Source organism: Puntigrus tetrazona, chromosome 5, assembly GCF_018831695.1.
Source record: "Puntigrus tetrazona isolate hp1 chromosome 5, ASM1883169v1, whole genome shotgun sequence".
NCBI classification, from domain to species: Eukaryota; Metazoa; Chordata; class Actinopteri; order Cypriniformes; family Cyprinidae; genus Puntigrus; species Puntigrus tetrazona.
The window spans coordinates 11,099,920-11,124,486 of record NC_056703.1 but is presented as its reverse complement, the minus strand read 5'-3'; the positions used below and the strand labels follow the sequence as shown (position 1 = coordinate 11,124,486).

The following is a 24,567-nucleotide window of genomic DNA, read 5'->3' as shown; positions in this document are numbered from 1 at the left end:
GCTGCAAATACTCGCAACACAACCAATTGCCATAACCATTTGTTTAACCACAGTTGTGCAAATACCTTTGTTAAACTTGCAGTGAACAGTGCACATGCTTGGCCACTTTTATCATCAAGTAATTTAAGTCCAAACAGTTGTTTTTCTGGTTTTATTTCAACACCAAGGGCTTGGTTAAAATAACAAAAAAGTTACAAAACACATACATCAGAAACAGAACACACAAACAAAATCCACAGTAACGAAAATGAGAATAAAATGAGAAAATCTCTCACAAACTCACAAAACATTCAGAATTTGTTTTATACAGAAACACAATCCCAGCGTCGGGGAAAACATCATTCAAATCTTTCAGCATTGTTGGTTTTTCGTGCGCAGTAAACATTTTTTTTACATTCCCTTTCTTTTTTGCAGAAGTACTGTGGTTGGATTTCATTACTGTCATGTTTAAGCATTTATTATCTGTTGTATTTGGGTGTATTATTGGGAGTATCTGTGCGGGTTGTCTATGAATAATGCATCAGTTCAAATAGTTATAAAAGTGATATAATATGTTTTGGAAATAAGCTTAGAATTTCTTTCCATCACAGTACATAAATAGGCTGACCACAGAGCTGTTATATTTGTAGTATGTTTTTGACACTTGTTGATAGTCGTTGCAGATCAATGAGCAGCACTAAGCGGTTATGGAAAAAAACTATATCTGGGCTCTCCAAGTGTGATCATTGCTTTACATTGATATCTAAATAAAGTGTTATTCTTGATTGTCATACACTATGGTTTCATTATCTTAGATTAAGTTGACTTTAGTTTAAGGACATCATAGTGTGGTATTAATAGTATTGATTTGCGTGTTATATTTTAATGGTATATCTAGGTATAGGCGAAAGAGCAGCATGATATATATACCAAAAGGGAAGTTCAATGGGGAAGCTTGCAGGAAATGTGTTTTAGGATTGTTTCTGGGGATTGTGTCTAAAAAAAAAAAAATTTGGCCACAGGTATTGTTAGTCGATCAATCCTGCATGCCTGGCAGGTGTTTTCAATTACACTTAAAGTGCATAAATATGTATAATTTAGTTATGTAACAGTTATTATGGGTTTGGACGAACTGCGGCATAGTTTTTAATAACTTGTGAGAAGCGAATGATTTTGACTTCGTTTGTGTGAGGTTTGAAGTCCTGCCACAGGTATTCTGGCGAGAGCACTTTGCTGGGTTTGTTATACAGGAAGTACTTGTTCAGATGAGACTCTTCCTGCCACGCCGCCTCGATTTGGTTACCTTTATCAATGTCCAGCTGCTCCCGGCATGTTTTAGCAAGCTGATATACATCTTTCACTGAGCCACCGATGACAGCTCCTCCATAATAATAATCCCCCTCGGCAGCGGAAATGAACGCTTGAGACTCTGGCCTGCGTTCATATGGAAACTGATCACGTGGCGTTTGATAGTACCCAGGATGTATCACACCTATGAGACGACCCAAAGACTCCGCCCCCCATCGCCCGTAGAACTTTGTGTCCACATCAAGGCTGAAAACGTAATTGGCTTCATTGATCAATCGACTTTCGATTAGTTTCTCCAGCCTTTCCATCCTGCTCAAACTGATCTCCTGCCATCTGTTAGAACTGGCCACTTTTATTACTGTAAGATGATGGTCTTCACCCAGTTTCACTTCAGGAACCTGTTCTGGATGATCGGTGAACAGATAATAACGCACACGAAACCCAACAAAGTAATTCAGCTCTGCGGACTCCAGGAAATCTTTAAGGAACTGTGTGTATCTGTGAACAAAATGAAGAGGGACTGAATTGTAATGAGATTTTTTTTTCTCCTGCTTTTGTCAGGGTATACATTATGAAGAGACCATAAGACGCACTCTAATATACTGTACATTTGAGAGCGTACGGAACACTAGATCAGTGGTAGGGGTGTGCGATATATATTGTCCGTGTTAATATTGTAATTTTTGTTTTAATGATGTGCGATTTGACATTATCAAGTCATTTGCAAAAGTCTATACTAGCGCATGTGCTCATTTAGGGTGTACTCTTTCACTGCATGATTCAGTCAGACAAAATGCCTAAGAATTAGTTACAAATTCAAGACATGGGGGCAAAAACTATCATTTCATATAGTTAATCATCATATAGCCTAGTTGCCGAAAATGACCAAATAACTGCCACCGACTAGCGGTTTTAATGTTACATTCAGGAGTATGTTGTAATTATTTAAAATCATTTTAAATACGAGTGTTCAAAAATCAATGGACACTTTTACAAAAAAAATGGCTTTTAGATAATGCCAAATTTAAAAATCAGTTAGAACTTATTGATACCAGCACAATAACACACTCAGCAAAATATTCTAATTATCATTAACCCTAAAATCACAGAAAATACAGAAATTATTTTTTTGTCAATATAGCGCACCCCTAATCAGCAGGAACCACATTCCTGCAGAGTTTAGCTCAAACACACCTGCTTTTTGAAAATGTCAGGCTGTAATGTCCTCTGGCATGAGGAAAAGTAGAATATTCAAGAAAGCAGACTTAACTTATCACAACTGGCACCCTTCAGTTGTTCACCTCAAAAAAGAATATTGCTAACGGTTATTAGTTCCCAAAACATTGCTACTTTTAATGCTTATCACACTGCAAAATATATATATATTTTTTTAATAAAAATACATATCTACAAATTCAAGGATTAGGACGCGTTTACTTGACAAGTAAAATGACTTTAAGATATTGTCTTGTTTTCTGAAAATATTAGCAATTTTTTTTTTTTTTTGCTTAATCGCAAACGTCTGTCAGTGAGATAAGAAAAAAAAAAGAATTCAAAAGCTAAACAGAAAATTTTTTCTTATCTCATTGGCAGATATTTTTACTTGTTTGAAGCAAAAACTAACAAAATATAGATTTTCTTGTTTCATAAAACAAGACAAAATATCTTAAGTCATCTTATTTGTTGAGGTTATTTGTTCACTTACGCAACATACCCGGGTAAGTTTACAGATAACCTGTTTTCTGGAAACCCCCAAACCACCCAGCTGCAGGATCCTCTTGCAGCTAATCGTTTATCTATGAACAATACTACCAAAAGAAGAAACACTATGACTGTGTTCTAAATGAATATTAAACATTTGCATTGCTTACTTCCCTCTGTTTCTTTCTCTGTCAGAAACATGAATGCACACCATTGTTGTCGAAGCCTGTGTAACAGGTTCTGATGGATTGCCCTGAGCCCTTAATGAATTGGAATCCCATATGGTGCTGATTTATCATTTATATTTTTTATCCTATGAATCTTTTTATGCAGGATTCACAAGTATCTGTGTATATATGTATATGCACTAACAAAAATCTGAGATGACCGAACACCTTAGAAGAGATCAACTGAACGGAGTTCAAGAAAAAAAAAAAAAAAAAATCAGCTCTGTTCAACTGATCCCCTCAGTTCAATTGATCCGTAGATACCCCCCCAAGGAGTATCTACAGATCCTGACAATCTTGATTAACTGGTTCAGATGTGTAAAGCTGAAGCTAAACTCCAGGAGCTGGACTGGTCACTGGTAAAGAGGCTGACATGCAGGCTTATTGGAGAAATCTGCTCAAACCATAATGGCCAGATCAAACTAGACACATTTTTCTCTCAATGTATGTCACAAAAAACAACAAGAACACAACAAAACAGAAAAAGAGTGGTGTGTCAGTCATGTTTGTTGACTGCCTGACTCTTTTAAATGCTACAAATATAAGATGAAAGGAAAAAGACTCACTTTCCCAGAGCGAAGACTGTAGTTGCAATGGTGATGTTTTGTGGTTTAACGATTGAATCAATCAGGAATGAATCAAAGTGTCCTTCCCATACAATTGGGGCTAACCATGGGGTCACAGCAATAACTTTCCCATCCGGGCTGTTTTAAATAAGCAAATAAACATACATGCGTATAAAGTAACTTTACAACATCATTAATAAATACTATCCACCTTTAAGCCTATGGGTGAGGCTTGTGGTTCATTAAAAAGCTATAATTAAATAACGAGGAGAATAATGTGCAGTAAATGGTAAAACAGTTTGCACTACAAACCAGTATGTATTACATTAAAAGATAATACATTAAAATAACTTGATTGGACACCAGTTTTCAATCTCAAGCAGCAGCTAAAAATAACTGAATGGCAGCTGAATGGAAATAGGTGGATAAAAAGGTTACAAAAAAAAGTATGTTCTTACCCGACTACACCTGGCTGATTGTATTGAAGCCTGGACAATAAAATAATAACAGTAAAATAATCAGTTGTGCTGCATTGTATCTCCAAATGTCAAAATAAGCATTTTTTGTCATTGTTCTGAACTGTTTGGACCTCCTGCCTATTTTTCAAACGTCTGTGGATGGTCGTCTGAACATAGATGTTGACATCACAAGTTCTTCCCTGACTTTTAAGTGAAATGTCTGCAATGCATCACACCCAAACAACCTGTTTCACTGGTTACATGTCAACATCTGCTTTCAATCAGAAAACCCACTTACAACTTTTACAGAATTTTCTAGACTTATTCAATACTTCAGCATTACTAGCATTAGTCTCTATCTTCCCACTGTAGTCCTCTGTAGTCTCTAAAATAGCAAACTAAAGGGTATGCATCTTTTTTACTTCTGAAACCCGACTGTTGCTTAGGGCTTAACATTCCTTGAAGAGGCATCTCAAGATACTCATCACTAAACCTGTTCCACCCTCTCTTTGTCATATACACTTTTTGTCTTCTTTCAAAACAGGAAAGATTTTATAATACGTCCTCCCAACCTATAATATATTGTCTAACTCTCACTCTCCTGATTCCCCTTTTTTGCTGGCATTAGTTACTTTTTACTCTCATTTTGTTGTTATTGTAATGCAACCAGTATATTAAAGACTTATTTTAAAAAAAAGAAAAGAAAAAGAAAATAGTTGAAGTTGAGTGTTTGTACTCACCCTTGTGGTGATTGAAAATTTGAGTTTTCCTGATGTTCTTTTGTTAGACTAAGAAATGGAAAAAAAGAGTCAGTGAATAATTGTGTTCTCTAATATTAAAATTTTTTGTTGTGTTTGTTAGTTTGCATGTTACTATATTATATGTGTATTTGTCCACAGAACTATTACTTCAGAGTAAAGCACTTAGCAATTCTATCTTATTAACTTATAAATAAATATATTAAAAAATAAATAAATTAAAAATATAAATAAATAAATATATATATATTTTATATATATATTGCCTTTTTATAATTAAGTATAAAATATCACATACAAATTTCTGGGTTAAATACACCTTAATATATTTCTAACTCTATCCCCACAAGTTAAATTGCCATTAAGATGGGAAAATATGATTATCTTTTATTAAAATAAATGTTCACACCAACAAATGTAGATATGTTTTTTGCATTCTACAATCAGAAAAGCAGGTTACCAGCACATTTCCAGTACTTTAGCTATTTACTTTCAACATTCATGTTTAAGACATCTTTCGAGACCAACCTGTACAAGACAATGCACTCTTAAAATGTTTGGATAGGCTGAACTCTCACTGTACTGTTTGAGTGTACATTAATTACGTAAAAGTATATATCAGTACTTACTTGATGCATATTCTTATCTCTTTGTATCTGAAATAAAGATAAAAGTTACAATGCAGAAACACTGCATCCCTTATTTTGGCCTGTATGTATAACTTGATGACTGAATGTACTAGAAAAGAACAAACAAAATCCAGCATGCTAACATGGTAACCAATCCATTACAGGTTCAGTCATAGGCAAATGTCTTTTATTCTCATTTTATGAACTGTGTGAAATTATAAAAGTAAATTTTGTACACAATAATTACATTAATGATTTTTCTAGACAGGAGTAACCCATTTATTTCAGGAGCAGTAATAAGTATCCTAATATGATGGGTGTAGCTGCATTTGAAAAAGGAAAAGAAAACTTACCCAAATGAGTTAGTGTTGTAGCCCAAAAAAATGAGTCTGTGAGGAAACACAATAAAAGAAAAATTTATAATAAAGTGAAGCAGATCATTTATACTTTTTGAGAGAATTTGCTTGTCAAACGTAATGCACAAATAAATGTGAATCCTGTTGTAGTAGTTTGAAGTTTTACAGTGATCTTTCACAGCTAAATACTGTAACACACCGTTCATTTTTGCTAGGAATGAAAACAAGGCTATTACGGATAGAAGTATTAATATTATTGTATTGTAAAACAGCATACTGAATGTTCAGCTATCTAAAAAGTTTCAAAGTTATGAGACATGATGTATAGGACCTTTGCATTGCTATAGTTTTTGCAATGATATGTACTAAGGATCATCTTCATCTGCCTAAAATTCAATATGGCGTCTAACCTGTATTCAGTCAACTAATGGACAAACCCAAACGGATTAAAAACCAAAAAAGGTAAGATGTATATCTGTCATGTTAGTAATGTGAGAAGCCTCATTTTACATTCGACATTCTCTCTTTCACTTCCAAGTAATTACAAGACCTCTGTAAATAAGAGAAACTGTTTGGCGCCTGTTGCAATAGGATCAGGGCCATACTGAAACAAGTTTTTCTTCACAACAAAACCTATAGTGTAATGTTTCACAATGCCAGACATCTTATTGTTGATGTAAATGAGCTCATCCTGACACCATACAATCCATGTTTATTTTTAACCCACAGTTAAATAAGAGCGAGAGAGAGATGTTTTACAGCATAATTAGTGATTAGGGCATTAATTTCAGTCCCAGTCACCATAGACAAGAATAAAACTTACATAAAAAATAAAACTTAAAACGTATTTCAAAAAGGAATTACATACCCACTTAGTAAGATGCCAAATAACACCAGAACGGGATTTACCCGCATTTTTTTTAAACAGTTGAATCCTCATTTAAAGAAGTGATAGCAAAACAATAGAGGAGAATAGTCCATTTCTAAAAAGGGAAGGGTTGTGTTGTGTGCTGTTGTGTAGGCAACAAGAGTCTAAGCTACCTGCAGGCTCAAACAACCAATCAAACTAAACCTGGCAGCTTAACATCCAATGACTGATCAGAGTCTTTAAGGATCATTTATAATATCCCCAAAGAGCCTCCACACCAAATGGTGTAAAACCTTGAAAGCCCACACCTGATATGCATCCACTGTTGTACAGGGACACGAAAAGTCAGAAAATGTTCTAGAACAAAATACATAAGTTAACTGATATTTCCGACAACTTAAAAATCTAAATAGGTCAAACTGACCCAGAACAGGACACGAGGCTTAAACATCTTCATAGAAGAAAATATTTCACTACATTAACAGGGTGATTTGGAGGCCCTAAGCAAATTTTTTTTTAATACATACAGGTGCATAGCAGGGCAGATTGAGGGCAAACATTTAATTGAAACATCAGAACGAAACAACTTTATCCAACAGCTTATCAGAATTCTTCAAAATAGTTAAGTTTGGTTTTCAATGGCAAAGTGGTTATATTTCATTTTGTTTCTTTAAGTTTTTTAGAATTTAGAAACATGATTTCAGCATTTTATATTTGTTAATTTCTCTTTGGGTTTTTTTTATTACCAAGTGACCTCTGGATGCAGTGATAGATAAATAAATCAGAATCAAATACTTCTGAGAGACATCCTGTTCATTGATATGTGCTCCATCAAGCGCTACATGCCTGAAAAAAATTAACCCAAAAAAAACAAACAAAAAAACAACAACAACAAAAGAGCCAGATCACAACACAATGTTTACGTATCATCATCATCATCATCATTATTAGTATTATTTTAGTAAAGTTTCCCAACAGATTTTGTCAAGTGGCAGCTCCACTGTACAAATTAAATAGTGATTAACAGATCACACACTTTCTGCTACGTTACGGGCTACTTCAAAGTAGCAGCACAAGCTCAAAGAGACCAAAAACTGAAATACAGGATATGAGGATTTTGACTAGGATAAACATTTTTATTGTTGCTTAACGTCTCAAATGTGCTTTTCAATTCATGATGAATTTCGCTGCAGCACCATGATAATGCAGATAAGGATTATTAGATATCTCTTTCTCAAAATGTCACAAAACATAGGGGAGGAGGTATAACCTTTTGATGTCGTCAAAAAAATTTGACTCACATTCGTCTTTCTCCTCCATGTCATAATTTTTTATTCAACAGCTATTATAAATGTTTGATTATATTAAATAAAACACACATCATATTTTAACAGTGCATATTTCTTTGTATTTATTATAAATGTGGTAATCATCCAAAAAAATCAGGCGCTTCTGGGTTAAATTATTCGTCTTTCTATTAATACAATCAATAGCGGTCGTCTGTTGTGTTAAGGGCAAAATTTACAGCAAAACAAGGATAAAATTTATGATTTTATTTCAGAAAACATTATTTTATCAGAAGGATAGCTAACATTAATAAATTACAATCTGATAGGTGGAAATTGTATAGTCTAGCCCAACCCCATACCCACTTTCTAGTATAATGCAAAACAATAATTATTACTGTACAGTGATAAAAATAACGCTATACTGATGTGCTCCTCCTCTAACGCAGTGGAAAAGAGGCAATAGATATCCCCTCTATATTTATGAATGTAAGCGTTTGTACTAAAATCCATGAAGAACCACGTTGTATTTGCGGTTGTCATTTCTTATTAGTTCACTCCCTGATTTGAGTAAACATTGTATTACCCTGCCCACTGAACTTGATATATGAACCGGCACAGAAAGGCCAGTATGTTGGACCCACCAGCGGAGTGAAAAGCTGTGCGCACCCGGATGTGTGCGAGACGGAGAAGAATGCGGAAAAAGAAGTGTGCTTATATTTCTTAAACAAGAAAAATGTCCGGCAGGCTTGTAAAGCTACTGTTTACACGATGTAAGCGGTCTAAGTAAATTTGAAGTGGTTGATGCAACAAAAAGGCGCAAAGATCTTTCTCAATTTCACCTTTTATACGTTCTCATTTGATTCTGAAATTAAATCAAAGCAGTTCAATTTTTTTTTACTAACTTAACTATAAATATACCGGACGTTCTCTTACAGTTGGTCGGGTGGGGAGTAGCCCATTTCATGAATCTTTTTGTTTTTTAATAACTTTTTTACGGTATGAGGAACTTTGAGCATTTGCACTCAGTACTGAATATTACAAACAAACAAAAAACAATTCGCTGTTTCAAGCTACAAATCACAAGAGAGTAAATACATACCCAGTAACCGAGGTGCCAGCCAACACAAGAAGTAAAATATTAGGATTTTGAAACTTCATTATTCTTCTGTTTGTCCTTGCTCACTTCGTGTGCTGAATATCAAAACAAGACCGCAATAAGGAGATTTTACCAACGAGAATTACCGGCTTAAATCTGTATTAACTTGGTCGCGGTTTAAGTTAATGGTTCCGCGAAGTTCTTTATGAGATCCACTGAATACAGATGTGAAAATTGAACGTTGTCTGCTTTACTCACAATGTGTCTTGGTGTATGTAAAACCTTTGAAAGGGCTGGGTGACGTACCTGCTCAGGAGGACTCTCACGCCACACCCAAGTCATTTGTTTTTGTACCCCAGTGTGGTCGAATATGTAAGCAATTTTTATATCAACATTAAAAGAGTGGTTTTAAAGAAAACAGGACAACAGAGGTCAGTGGTTGTGCTCGACGTCATTTTTTATGCCCTTGCCTCGTTCACTTCCCTCCGTCTCCCTGACTCCCTGACGTACGTACGTCACAGTCGATCATGTTGCACGAGCGTTCTCTCGCGCCTGGTGGAGCCCTTGCAACGTGAGCTGAGCCGGAACGTTCTAAGAAGTAAATCCGCTATGGAGTTGTTTTATTCTTTACATTTTCTCTAACAATTGGTTTTGACGGAACATGTTATATTTACATAGAGGCAAAGACACAAAAATAGACATAAAATCGTGTAGTATTGTGGTAAAGGCTACGGCGGTGTTTTTTTTTTTTATTTTAGCTGTCTCCCTTATTTGAGCAGTAACTCCAGGACCAGAAATATATTGCTCAGATAAGGGAGACAGCCAAAATGGGTGTTGATTCACAACAATGAGTTGATTCAGGTGTGTTTGATTAGGAAAATGTGTAGGCTTGTATTGTGTGTACACTGTGTCTAAAAGCGAAATGAAACACACTCAAAACTAAATATACAGGATGGTACACCTCTATAGAACGTGGAGGGAGCTGAAGTGAGACAGTGGTGAATAATAAATATATATATATATAAGCCAGAACCCCTAAATCAGCTGTCACCAAACTTCTGGAGGACTGGTGTCCTGTAGAATGTATCATGAACATTTTTAAAATTAAAGACTTCTTATGACTGCAAAATATTTTTTTTTAGTTTGATGTTTTTGTTCACATATTTACTCAGCACCTGCGTGCCAAATTCCCATCTTGTCGCACACCTCACTGCTTTCACTCTCTCACACACACTTATATTCATACATAAACAAACACACACGCATACATTCACTTTAACTGATAACTCGGCTGTACGGTTGAGCTTACTTTGATAATGAATAAATCTATCAAAAGAAAGAGATGCTGTATTGCCCTATCTCTGCGTCTTTTGTTGCCATGAGGGGTTTGGGTATTTCCAGTTTTCAAATGACAGCAGCCACTGTTGGTCAGTCATCAGATATAGGGTCAAACAACAAGCAATCAAGGAAGTAGGGATAAAACCATAATTTTGTGAATAGGGGAGGGAACAGCAATATAGCAAAATATATGGAAATATTTACAAATGTTTATTTACCATAATTATCTAAAATCATACATGGCCGTACGGTTGATATGTGTGTAAGAGACATAATACTTCAAATATTCCCACATGCCTATATTTAGTAAGCCTATTATACAGACGCTATAATTCGTAATCTTTGTGTACCCTGAAGGAAAATTTATCCAAGATACTAATAAATGTTTAGTAAAAGTAATGTTTATTAGTGCAAAATAACTCAAGAAATAGTTCTCTGAATTTAAATAGAGATTTACCATGGACTGACATCTCAACTGTATGGTTGAGTTTAATAAAAATTTAAAATAAATCAAACGTGCTGAAAGCTATTTATTAGATGTCTAATAAGAATTTTAAGTTAAATAAGTTTTTAATTAGGGGTTAAAGGCTATATATACAGTGGTGCCATTTCTAGTGATTTCTAGTGAAGACCTTGATTATCAAGTTAATCTGTGTCCAGCTGTGGCCCTCCAAGAATTGAGCTTGAGAGCAATGAGCTATATAATAAGCAAATAATGTATTCTCAGACCTTATGTATAACGTTATTGGAAGTAATGGAGGAAACCAGCTGAACGGTCACAGCTGCACCTCATCACAAGCCGGCTATTTAAACAACGCAAGGCATGCCAATAGTTGAGCTTTGTGTTAATGAGACTAAAGATTATTGCTTGGTTTTTTGTGCACCGCCAGACAACAGTGTGTGACCGATCAGCCCCCTGAATCACGGCATGGACCCACTGCACTAAGGAGAGAGAGCACTACAAGCAAAAGGACACAGTTGGGACTTTCCGCACTGTTTTCTTACACCTATTGTAAATAAAACCACTCTCTGTGGTTTTTGTCTGAGCTCTCTTTGTCGTGTGATTCTTCACCCCCTCACAGTATTCATGTGTAAACCTTAAGTAGCAAAATGTATGACACCCCAAGAATTTCAGGAAATAAAATGAAGGGGCCTGGGTCAAAGAATACAGAATTGTCTCATTTACAGTTTAGTTTTTTTTTACTAGTTACAGTACACATCAACAGAAATTTAGATGAGAGAACTTTATCATATACAGCATATATACTTGAACAAAATCTTGAGACCAGGTGAAACATTACAAGTATTCATATTTTACAATGGTGGATCATAACCAGGTTGTAAGTACTGCTTGAAAATGCCAAAAAGAAACAGGAGCAAGAGACAAAAAAAATTGAAAACAGGCAATTTATGAAAAATACTGCATTTATAAACTCAAACAGGCTGTTCATCAGCTTATCAAAAAGTTAAAATCTGCACAGAAATATGGCTTTCATGTCATTGCTCTTCAGGCAGTAACACTGTCATGATTTCATTATGGAAATGAAAATGTCTTTCTGTTTTTGAGTGTTAGGATTGCAGACAAGCAAGTGCTCTCAGAACATGGTATCACTGCAGAGGTTAAACATTTTTTTAATATAGTTGTGGGACAAAAAAAAGGCCAAATGGTAGACCCCCCAAAAAATCACCCACTCTGCGCTGGAGGATCTGCAAGGCTGTCCATGAAGACACAGGCTGATCCTTGACCCAAATTAGGGCCCTTACTAATGCTGACTGCAGCCCAATAACCATAAGACAGCATCTTTGAGAGAAGGGTTTCAAGAACAGTAAACATCTTTAAAGGCCACGTCTTCTCCCATGACACAAACTTGCCCCTTTTGTTATTTGCAAGAAAGCAGTCCTGATGGCCTTCCCTGTTTACTGGCAAAAACGATGAAGATGTTTTCTACACGGCACAGCGGAGGAAGCTCCGTCATGATGTACTTTGCTTTTTCCTTCAATAGGAAATTAATGGATCTCCAGGTTGTGCGGGGGCATCAAACAGCAGTGAAGTATGTGGACCTGTTGCAGGGGCATCCCTCTCAAGTGAGGACCTTGTCTGAGTGGTAATGACTGAGTCTTTCAACAGGACAACACTGTAGTTCACAACAACAATGCAGTTCCCCTGATCTTTTTTGGTTCTTCAACATTCTTTTTTTTTGTCCTATCACTCTCAGGATATTTTAGGAATCACGACAGTGTTACTACCTGAAGAACAGGCTATGGTTTTAAACTTTTGATCAGCTGATGAACATTTTCCTGTTTCTTCTGTTGGCATTTTGAAGCAGTACTTACATCCTGGTTATCAAACTAGCAACTGCTGAACTGATTATGTGCTGTATTTTTGTGTAAGATTGTGTTTATAGTTGTGAGAAAAGCATCAATTGTGGCATGAGTTATGTGTTAGCAATTGAGAAAAACCTGTCACGAGATGGCAAACAATTAACGAGCCACAAAAATCAAAACATCTAAATAACAGCTGAGATCATCAAGTCACACCCTACAGTTGAGTCAACAACAAAACTGATATGCCTGTCCAAAAATACATTATTTTATTGGCTGTCTTCATTCTTGCAACCCAAAAGCACAAAAGGTACAACAAGAACAACAAACAACCTGCCTTTAAGATTTAATGATAGTGGGTGCAGCTGTTATACCCAAATATTCTTCATAATGTCCTAATTTAGTTTTCTTTAAAAGTAATTTAAACTAAATTAAGACATTAGGAAGATTGTTAGGGCTAGACCATTTAAATAAAACTAACGAAACCACATCATAAAATTATTATAGATGTTGCACTAACCCCGAGTTAACGTTAAAACATTCTCAACATTCAAATAATTATAATTTATTTATTTGTTATTTAGAAATATTGATTTATGTTCAGATAGGAAAATATGTAATGATGATTTAATGTCATACCACTGGATGGCATTATAAACCAATATCAAAGGCATTAGTTTTTACAACGATTTTACATAACTCAAAGCAGCTACAGAAGGTTGTGTAAGGCAGTTTCATCCCTCAAATGTGCCTTTGTGTAATATTATGACTATCAAATTAGGTAATTAAAGAAAAGTTAAATGTGCTGGGGAAAAAAAACTGTTTTGGCAAACAACCATGAATAGGCTACTAGCAGGAGTCAGTATTGTTTTTAAATCTATCTCAGATTTAAAGTCAGATCTGAAACCTTAGGTAGAAAAAGACAGAATGTGTGCATTTTGAAATCTGAGTGAGACTGTCTGTATTGCGTGCACCCAACCACTTCCTGTAACACTTGTCAGAAACATAAAGGTCCAGTTTCACAAATGTGGCTTAGCATAAACCAGGACTAGGCCTTAGTTAAACCTAAAGTTAGACCTAAAGTTAAAGTGCCTTAGAAGTAACCGTTACAGGTGTGCATCTTGACACAGTAACACTGACACCTTTTAAGATACGACCTTTTCAGTTAAGAAAGCTCAAACATGCATTTTAGTCTGGGACTATAACTTAAGCCTTGTCTGTAAAAGTGTTCCAGACTAAACAGGTTGCAAATGCAATGGAAGCGCATCTGCTAAAAAGCTTGTATAGTAAACGTGGTACTGTTGGCTCCTACGACAGAAATTATAATGGATTTGTGCTGAAATGTCTTGTTGAACTGCCTGAAGCAATTTCAACATGGATGGATACACCGCCTTGCTCCACAAATACAGTTTTAAGTAATGCATTTAAGGGGGGGGGGGACTATATTGTTCTATAGTTTCTTCAGTGGTCTTGCAAATGGAGACATCATGCAGGCCACATGAGAATTTAGAATCATACAAACGCACCACAACAGCATTTCAGTTTCAGTTTTCTCTCCTCAACACAACTAAACCCTACTTCTAAACAAATCGTAAAAAGAAAAATATACTACTGTATCTGTACATTCGAAGATAACAGGAAGCCAGATTCAAATGACAATGAAAAGTACATACATACCCAGTTAGTGACAAGCATGCCAACACAAGAAGACAGGTATTAGCACTTTGAAGGTATTTCATCATTCCCGAGTTGGGTTTTGCGTCTTTATGCACCCGAAGAACTGAATGTCTGATAGAAGGAAAAAAAAAAACAGGAAGAGATAGTGGGAGGAGTGTTGTTTAATATAAAGCGTGTTAAGCAAAGTTGCGCAGTTCCTGTTGCTCAACTGGTATAGCAAGGTGACATCGATACTGTTTTGAATACACAAAAAGTAATACATTATAGATCGCGGAGTTTCAAAGGTGGTTTGAACACTGGGAGGTTGCAGTGTTGGGTACATGTAAGCTTTTCCGTGGAAAAAAACTAGATTTGCACAGGATAATCTCGAATTACTCTTACGTTTATTGCGCCGTTTAATTAACAAATGCAAATTAATTCAAGGATAAAACACCACTGATATGTTTATTTGTTAAATCCTCCCGTGAACATTTATGTTAAGTTACCCCGTGTGCCTGAGATGGTGACTTAGTAAGATCTACTAGGATATTTTTTTTTATGTTGAGTACATAATTAAATGGTTGCAAGAACTTGAATAGGTACTTTTCCTGTAGTTGCATTCTGTATAGGCACAGCATATAAAATTCTTCCGAAGACTCCGGCCTTTCTTATGCCTTTTGCTTCCGTCCTTTCTTTTCATTCTGTTAATGTTGTGCTTATTTGGAGATTTCCTTTGTCTATTAGATACATTAGAGGTCCTGTTTTAAGAGCATGGTCTAAAGCGCAATTCAAGGACGTTTCCGAATCGCTTGCTTCAAATGGCAGAATTTAAAGACGCACGGACTGAACGCGTTTACAGAAAACAAATCGATCTGCCCATGCACTAGCTAATTCTGATACACAGTGACTATCAATTATGGCATTTTTATAATTATGTAACCTACGCAGTAATATTCTTTTAAAGTATATATTTTTAATATTTGCCATGTCCGCGCGTTCGTGTGTGAACACAGCTCGGCAATCCCATATCGTAAGCTCTAAATGTAGGCTGTGTCAATTTTCATTGTGATCTTGTTTGTTCAGCTGTCACAGTATCACACTTCTAATAGAAATGTCGTTTGAATAATCGGCGCTCAGGCGATATTACTTAACACGGATATGTGTGCCAGAGAGCAAGCGCAAAACCATTGCTGTCAAAAATAGCTGGTGTGGCGAAGTGCGTTTACTATAGATCATAACAATTCGAGGATGACATTATATGTATATCTATCAAATTAATTTGATGAGCTCTTTCTGCCTGCAGAAGTATACGTTCAGTGACAAATGTTGTTATAGTAGAATAAAATCAATACATAAAGACATTTCAAAGCTATTGTACATTTTTTATTTTGTCTTTCCTGTAAGGTTTGGCAAAAATTTGTCTGACCCGGTTCTGGCTAGGGCATCTGACACAAAACTACTCCACACACAATTTCCTCTGGCCCCGATGCGGCCTGCATGCTATAGAGTTGTTTTATGTGGGCCGGGTCTGGCTCAGACACTTGAAGATCTGGCTGAGATTCAACTTTATTCAAATGTGGCCAAGAAACTGCTGAATGTAATTCAGCAGTGAAACACAAAAACAACCATTTAAAAAAAATATGAGGCTTTAATTATAAAATACCAAATACTTTCATATATGTTTATTAACAATAAACAAATGCACCACAGTATAAACAGTAAAAAAAAAATTAAAAAATTAAACCACAAGGCTCAGTCAGAAAAACAGTTCTCCTATGGCCAAACGAATGAAAGTGGTGTGATTATTCCAGACTTCATCACAAGTCAGACTGGGGATAGATATCATTCAGAATATTCCATCCAAATTCTTCTGCTTGAAGAAACATCATGCTAGTAGTGAAGCTGGTAAATAGGGTCTGTGCAGACTGCAGAGGTGCTTGTCTGGTTTTCGTAGTCTTCAGTGAGGTCTTCACAGTTGACATGGACTCCACTGTCCACTGTTTGGTCTGGATACTGACAGGATCAGCTGATTAAATAAAGGTGCACCATATTCAGTCATTTCCTGCCCAAATGCACAGCTGATTTGCTCATTCTAGGAGCTATAAAAAGTATATGTGTATATGTGAAAAGGAGTACTAAGAGTCCTTTGAGATATTAAAATCAAATGAGCTTGTACCACATATTACTGCATTGTTTGAATATGTACATACAAGTGAAAATGGGCAACTTTCCAGCTCCCTGTCTTTTGTGTTTGGGCACAAGAAAGCCATGTTCATTTCTCATTCATCAGAACTGGTTTGACCCGCTTGTTGTGACTGACTTTGACTTTGTGACAAGAAAAAATATATTAAGCCCATGTTTAATTATTATTGTTGTTTAAACAAAAATGTAGTTATATACTTCAAGCTCAAGTTTCCTTGGCAACTTTAGCAGGCTCATGAGTTCATCAGATTCAGAGTTTGACAAAAGGACATCATGCAAACGCTCAGTTTATGCCTTACAACAGAGAACAAAGTGTAAAGTTGTGTTATTTATACGCAGATTGATGAGAACGGGTTGGATTATAAACACATTAAACGGCATATGCTTTAAATGTTTTGGTTCACTCTAAAATGCTCTAGAGAAGCAGACAGATTAGGCCTGCATTTAGAGCAAAACACAATGCACATATTGCGGCTTTCTCTTACGTAGGAGAGTGCTTTTTCATGTCAGAGATCCCCCACGGCAATATTACAACAAAATATATTTTTTATTCAGATTGCATACGTTGAATTGTCTTTGCATGTTGCATTATATCAGATGATAAAAAGCAATCACTCTTTGAAAAGATTAATCAAATTTTTAGAAAACCGAAATATAATTAAAAATAATTTAATCAACAGACACTAATTATCTCTGGACTGAATTGTTTTTCTTAAATTATTATAATTGCAAACCTTCCAACAGAAACCGCTTCTTGACATTTAAAACATCAAACGACACTAGATTGTGCGTTAAATATATTTACCATCTTACCTTTTTTCAGCTGAAGTATTCCTCTGGAGAGACACTGGGAATTTTATCATGATTGAATTATATGTTGGGTAATATTGCCATTATTGCATATATGTTGCGTGGGATTTTTCATTGTAAACAGTCACAACAGTTTTATTTATATACATTATTTACCAATGTATGTTACCCAACCCCTGCCCCTAAACCTACCATTTGTCAATAAAACGCAAGATATATCAGTAAACTACAACTAATAAAAAACTGCTTTTTGTTTGGCAACAATGGAGGAGTATTTAATTAATTATCAACAAGTATACTAAAGTATACAACCCTAATAACTAAACAATCACAAAACAAACAACTAAGAACATACAAGGCCAGGGGTGATAGCCTATAAGTTACAATGTATGAAATGTGAAATGATTGGCTCTTGTATGTGAAGGGGAGATGTTTAGTGCCTTAAAGGGGCGGGAGCATTTTTAGCGATTAAAACCTTGTTTCGCTTTCTTCCTCGCGCAAAGACACCATATAAAGAAGAAGTCGGAATGCAACACGACTTGTTTGTAATTATTTTATACTGCTCATAGTCAGTTTTGGCATACATGCGACTGCACCGTGTGCTTGTATCAGGCTTGTTTGAGATGAACAAAATCTGCACGCGGGATAGAAAAGTGTCCGAATTATGTCAACTCCACCGACTGCGCTGACCAAAAGCATGACGGGAAAACGACTGACTGACGACACAGCTCATTGGCGCAGACAACCGTGATGCTGCGTTCACGTCTAATATGTTCAGTTTCGTGCTATTTAAATTATGCGTGCATATTTCCAAACACCGTGACAGCGCAATCTCAGTGCGAGATATGTAATTGTGTTCTATTTAAAAAAGTATGTTTTGTATGGAACTGAACAGCAAGCACTTTGAGTGTTTCATCGTATATTTATTTATATGAAAGCAACAGAACTGAGATGATACCACGTTTATCAGCAACACTGAATAACGCGATATCTGACTTTGATCTCGTAGGTATCTGTTCACTTCGAGAGGGCAGAACCGTGAATATTGACTGCGTTTATTTCACTCCTCCCCTCGCTCTCGTCTCCATTTCAGTCGAGGCCAGGCGCTTCTCAAACAAAGTGGGTAGGTTTAGGGCAGGGTTAGGGTAGGGGTGGGGTTAGATGCTCCAACGAAAGTGCACGTTTATATAAAATGTGTATATATATGTATATGTGTGTGTGTGTGTGTGTGTGTGTGTGTGTGTGTGTCTTCCTGCTCTTGAAACAAAATACCTTCAGATGTCCAAACATGTTTATTTAATGCTAAAACTAGTAAAGAAGAACAGATGATTCAATTCATGTGAAGCTTGTACTGAGGCACCACAAAATGATATATATTGTTTGAATATATTTTTTTAAAAGGACAAAATAACTATTAAAAATTAACATAATAGAAGGCTCTTTTTCAATTTTAATTTTACAATACATGTGGAAAGCTAGATTACACAAAATTATCATGTCTCCTTCTCAGTACTTGTTAGCTCCTCTGTGACCAGCAATGCAGCAATGTAAAAGAGTCTGATGGGCAAAGCTTCTCTTCATTTCCAGAGATACCTGTGCTCTCCCAAGTGAAATGTGAAGCCAAACCACTTTGACTGCTCCCTCTGACAGCAGAGCATCAGAAACCTCACATGACCTTTGTAAATCAATGGGATATGAAACTAAATAATCTAATAACATCATCCATTAAGGTAGTTCTGATTATGCTAATTTATGTATTTTTTTTTGTAGTAAGTTTGGTTGTAGAGACACATCATTAATCTTTTTATGGCCTATATGTTCATAGTAACATGAGTGCATCATCTTTGAATATCTTGAATATATATATATATATATATATATATATATATATATATATATATATATATATATATATATATATATATATATATATATATATATATATATATATATACACACACACACACACACACACATATATAATAAATAATTAGACATGAGCTGCTGGATCCTCAAATAGGGGTGTATAAGTCATTCAGTCCAAAATATCTCTCCAGACAGTGAAAGTTGGCAACACTTTTTTAATTAATATTTTGAACATTTTAAATGAACTGAATTTAAAATTCAGTAAATGACCTTTTGTTAATGCAACAAAAATACACTTTGATCTGTTGTGATACACAGTTGATACCAAGTTTGTTGTTATATTACAGCACTGGTGCAGACAATTTGTTTTCAGGAAATGGCACTTTGCTAAACTGGTTTGTAAATGACACACCCTGACCCAACCCTCACAGTGTAAACCTTACAAAATCATGCTCCATTAGAGCATTACAAAAAAGAATAGGGTTAAATAAGATGCATGTTGTGTGTGTAACTTTTTGACCTCAGGGTAAATAAATTGTAGTCTTGAATTTGGACCTTATTATTACAGTAAATTTCAGCTCAGCATTGAACAAAATCTTATTTATTTTTAGTTTGGTGTTTTTGTTTTTTTACTAGTTAGATCACATACCTCAAATGTTTGCTACACGTACCACGTACTGCTCCTGGTGGGCCACCTTCCTGCAGGGATTAACTCTAGTTGAAGAACAGTGGCCTTCCAAAAGTAGAACTGGATACTCCTGCTATAAACAACAATCAAATAATGAAATAGCAGATTTTGTTTTTTACACCATATTTCAGTTTCCAGCTACTTTGTGGCAATTTTACCATTAGAAGAAAACACATGTCATACTTTTACTATTGGAGAAAGAAAATGTTTTTAGTATAACCTACAATTCCATGTGTGTAGGCTGTAATTATAGACGTCAAACAAAAATCAAACAAATAAAACTTTAAGTAAAATAATGACACCTGTTGTTTCTCATTCTTACAGAGATTTAAAAAATCTAGAGACAGAAAAGGTTATTTACATCACATTTTTGTGACTGCAGTCACTTAAAGAGAAATTGAGACACAATATCCTAAACTGTAAAGAAGTAAAAACAAAAATGGGCGTAAATTAAAAAAGTGATTAAGGGAAAATGTATTCACTCTCAGACTATCCAAGATGTAAGTTTGCCTCTGGAACAGGTTTGGACAAAAGCATTTTTATGAATGATCAGCTGATATTTTGGACAGATAACATTTTGCCTCATATAAACATGCAGCTTTTCACTTAACAAAAAGTTAAGTTGATGGATTGGAGTCATGTTTTTATCAGCTGTTTGTACAGCACCTCTTATTTTGACGGCACCCATGCAATACATAGTATCCATTGGATATGTACAATAATTTTTCTTGACTGATGAAGAAACTTAAATCTTAAAATGAGTACATTTTTATTTTGGGTGAACTATTACTTTAACACGTTGTTGTTTTTTTCTCCATATTATTTTCTCATTTGTGTGCAGGTATAAAATATATATACAATTAAAATAATTAAATCTAGTTATATATATATATTTAAATAATTCATAATCCAGTTAATTCGTAAAAAAGATAAATAAGTGAAAAACGTTTTTATTAGTGATACAACCACCCCACCTACTGTTACAACTGAGGTATTATCAGCATTACTTTTTATCATTTTAAAACAACTTTAATTTGTAAACTTTAATAAAAACATGGGCTATATGACAGTACTGTCTTACTGTACAACAAAACCCAAACATATAAACAATTTATGGACAATAACAATTTGCCATCTGGAATATGTACCTTTTGTTTCAAACCATAAAAAAACTATTGTCTTGCATGTTGTCTTGTCTCACATTTCATCCAGTTAACCATCTGGTCAATTCAAATGTTGATACATTAATAATGAAGTGGTTAACTAACCCTTAACCCCCTTCCCGTCACGTGGGTATAAATAGGCGACAGGTGTCTCAGCTCTCAGCGATAGTTTGAGGTTGTGGCAAAGGGACATAACAAGTTCCCTGTCTGTCGCTCACTAGGAGTAACGTCTTGATGACAGACTGGGGTCCATACGCCACAACCTGAACCCGTTACTACCTGATAGCACTGCAATAGGGAGTGTATCTAGGGCTGAAGTGATCTCATATGAAGCAAACCGAGCAGCGTGACTGCAGCTGCGGAAGCCATTTGCCCCAGGAGCATCTGAAACATTTCAGTGGAACAACTGTCTTGCCTCTGTAATGCACTCAGGCAGGTCAGCACTGGTTGTGTACGCTCTACTGACGTGTTCATACTCACCGAGTCTAACTCCAGACGCAGAAAAGAAATTCTCTGCACGGGGGGAGAGTTTGCTTTTTCACAGTTTTTCCCAGTTGACCTAAAGCCCTGATTGGCTAAGGTGCCGAAGCACCAAGTCCCTGTGTTTGCACAACTTCTCCCATGACTGAGCGAGAATACATATAAGATATAAGATAGTTCTTAGATGAGATTTTCCATCCTTCTTTTTTAATGGTCTCACTAAGGTAAAATAATGTTTCTCTGAGTGTGTTATGAGTTGCATTTTTTCAGTATGTATATAATTTGCACATTTTTCTGCAAGTCTATGAGTAGTGACTGCTTCCATGTTCTTCATCTTTTCAAATCTGAAAAATCAACTCGCAGTGCATAGTGTTGGGTGTATAATCAGAATACTTTCTTCTGTATTAAGTATTATTCTTCATTTTTCAGTGGCTGTAGCTGTCTGAACGGCTACAGTGAACAGTTGTGAAAACCTTACCTGATGGGGTAGTTCAAATAAATAAACCTTAAAGAAAAATAACTACAAAATACCAGATTTTAGCTTGTATATAATTATCTTCTCAAATTAGAACCCGAATTTCAGAAACTATTTTGAGACCTGTCCTGTAGTAGGCATAAAATTGTAAAATTCCTAAGTTTATGTTATCTGCTTAATTGTGAAAAAACATATTGGTTATTTGAAAAAATTTTTTAAAAATATCCCAACATTTCTGGAATTCGGGTTGTAGACCAGTTTTTGTCTAGTGTGACTATCACTCGTAAATAAATAGCTTTAAAACAGCTTAAAAAGGTTAGCAAACTATTAAACACGTTGAACATTTATGGAAACACTACAGTTAAAAATACAGCTTATGAAATATATTTGGTTATTACGTTGTCCTGAAACCTTCAGAGTAAGTGCAAGGTTATCACATACTTATCACAGTATCACATTTTACATTTGCATAAATTTGGATTTGGATTCATTTAGCGACATGTGTTTCTTTGTAAACATCAGTTTACTTTTTTCTCATTGAATTTTAAAATAATGAAACTGGTGATTGTTTCTTAGACCACATTTAAAAGAAGAACACTTTAACACTTTTTTGGGTAGATAAACATAACCTCTTGTTTCAAGGCAGGTTAACACACGCTACCTTCATACCTTCAACTGTGGACGGGGCAGCGCAAAGCTTAGATTTCAAGTGCCAGGACATGTCCTTTCATGCGCAATACCTTCGAAACTTTTCTATAATTTGCTTCAAAAATGCTTTAGACCAGCTCAACTCCCACATGACATTATACAAGAGTAAACCAGCTAGAAAATTCTAAAGAAGGCATGCAGCGCATACCCAGCAGGCCACCAGACAATAAATAAAATTAACATTTGTCCTGCATTAGTTTTTGTTTTCCATTTGGACAACTGATTGTTAGATACAGTCAAAAAGGAAGAGTGATTTATATTCACATTTAGGAATTAGTAGTAGCCCTATGTCAGGGATTTCCAATGTACTGCCCGAGGACGAATTTCAAACAGGATACGTGGCCCTGCCGAGCGTAATTTATAAAACACAAGATGATGACAGCACTAAATTTAAAACCAGATACTGTAATAAAATGCGGGTGATAACAACAGGTCTCTGATATGAACCACAATTGTTGCTGTGATATGAACTAGTTTTGGGAGATGAAACAGCGCTTGCATTCTTTATCAACAGAACAGCAGAAATATGTGCAATGATAGCAAATGCAGTTGAAATGCTTTTCCATCCACAAATCAACAGCAAATGCATTTACAGAAATGAAGAATATTTGTACCAAATTCTATTATAGACATATAGGCCAACTGAATGTAGCCTAATGAATAAAACAGAACAATATGCATAGATTTTTTGTCATAAGCAGGTTTGTAATTTTTATTTCTATGAATGTGAATGAAAACAACTGTAAATTCGACTTTAATTTTGCCTAACGTTTGATCTTTTGAACTTTTTGAAGTGCTTAACATTAATTATTCTGTTTTAATTTTGAAGCGTAAATGCTTCTCATGCTACATTTCAGCTTCGTTAAACTGTCTGTGAAAATGCATCAAATGCCACTTCAGCTGCTTCAGTTTTTTCTTTGTTGCAGTAGCAGCCCTGTATTTTCTTATTATATTAAATGAGATTAATAAAATGTAAGAATTTCATGTAAAATATGAGGTATTTAAGTTTGCAGTTATTTCAGTAAAAAATATAATTTCCCAATAACAAGTAGCTTTACTACAAGCTTGAATGCTAATAGAATATATGTGGTGAGCACGATTTCACCAAGTACAAGATGTTCCTGAATCCTGGACCAGCATTCCAATCGACCAGAAAGTATCTGTTTTAGGCTCATGATCACCCTGGTTAATCAGCTATTATTTTGCAAAAATGGGTTTAAGTTTTTTCTTTTGCTGTGGTGTTTAAGTTGGAAATATCATTTTACATTTGCAAACATGCTACAGACTAAATAAGTTTTAGACACTTGTGTAAAATGCTGCAAAATGGGGATACTGTCAAAATAATGTAATTAATTAGATAAACATATGGCGTGACCATCCTTAGCGTTTTAAAACCACAGTTCTTCTGGATTTAGCCTGTCTGATCTTGTTCTGCTTCTCATGTCATTCCAAACAGATTATATAATGATGAGATCGGATTTCTGTGTGGAGCACTGGATTATTACAATTAGTGACTGACTCAATACAGCAAAAGATAGAAATACTGTTTACAAAGGCCAGATAATTCAAGGCAAAATATAAAGTAAGAAGTATTTAACAGCTAAACATTTCATATTTGACAACT

The 24,567-nt window shown here is 35.3% G+C and overlaps 1 protein-coding gene across 7 annotated transcripts; it reads right to left on the bottom strand.

Moving 5' to 3' along the window:
- Nucleotides 1-137: 137 nt before the first annotated feature.
- On the bottom strand, nt 138-14,706 carry LOC122345519 (globoside alpha-1,3-N-acetylgalactosaminyltransferase 1-like). 7 transcript variants are annotated; one of them, XM_043239720.1, is made up of 8 exons: nt 9,542-9,725; nt 9,239-9,330; nt 5,980-6,015; nt 5,627-5,653; nt 4,980-5,027; nt 4,240-4,269; nt 3,782-3,919; nt 138-1,785 (listed from the first exon to the last, which is right to left on the bottom strand). In XM_043239720.1, exons 2-8 carry the CDS (start codon nt 9,295-9,297, stop codon nt 1,095-1,097), a joined length of 1,029 nt encoding a protein of 342 aa, XP_043095655.1. In that variant the 5' UTR covers nt 9,298-9,330; nt 9,542-9,725; the 3' UTR covers nt 138-1,094. The 7 variants fall into 7 exon arrangements, with proteins under 7 accessions (XP_043095655.1, XP_043095656.1, XP_043095653.1 ...); XM_043239721.1 differs by lacking the exon at nt 9,542-9,725 and adding an exon at nt 9,494-9,515; XM_043239718.1 differs by lacking the exons at nt 9,239-9,330; nt 9,542-9,725 and adding an exon at nt 14,573-14,706.
- Nucleotides 14,707-24,567: the final 9,861 nt, after the last annotated feature.

Excerpts from the sequence above, each read along its gene's own strand:
- LOC122345519 (XM_043239718.1), bottom strand. The coding sequence starts at position 14,637 with ATGATGAAATACCTTCAAAGTGCTAATACCTGTCTTCTTGTGTTGGCA. Across the intron at positions 6,016-14,572 it reads GCATGCTTGTCACTAACTGG|ACTCATTTTTTTGGGCTACA; the intron begins GTATGTATGTAC and ends GTTTCCTCACAG. Across the intron at positions 5,654-5,979 it reads TACAACACTAACTCATTTGG|ATACAAAGAGATAAGAATAT; the intron begins GTAAGTTTTCTT and ends TCTTTATTTCAG.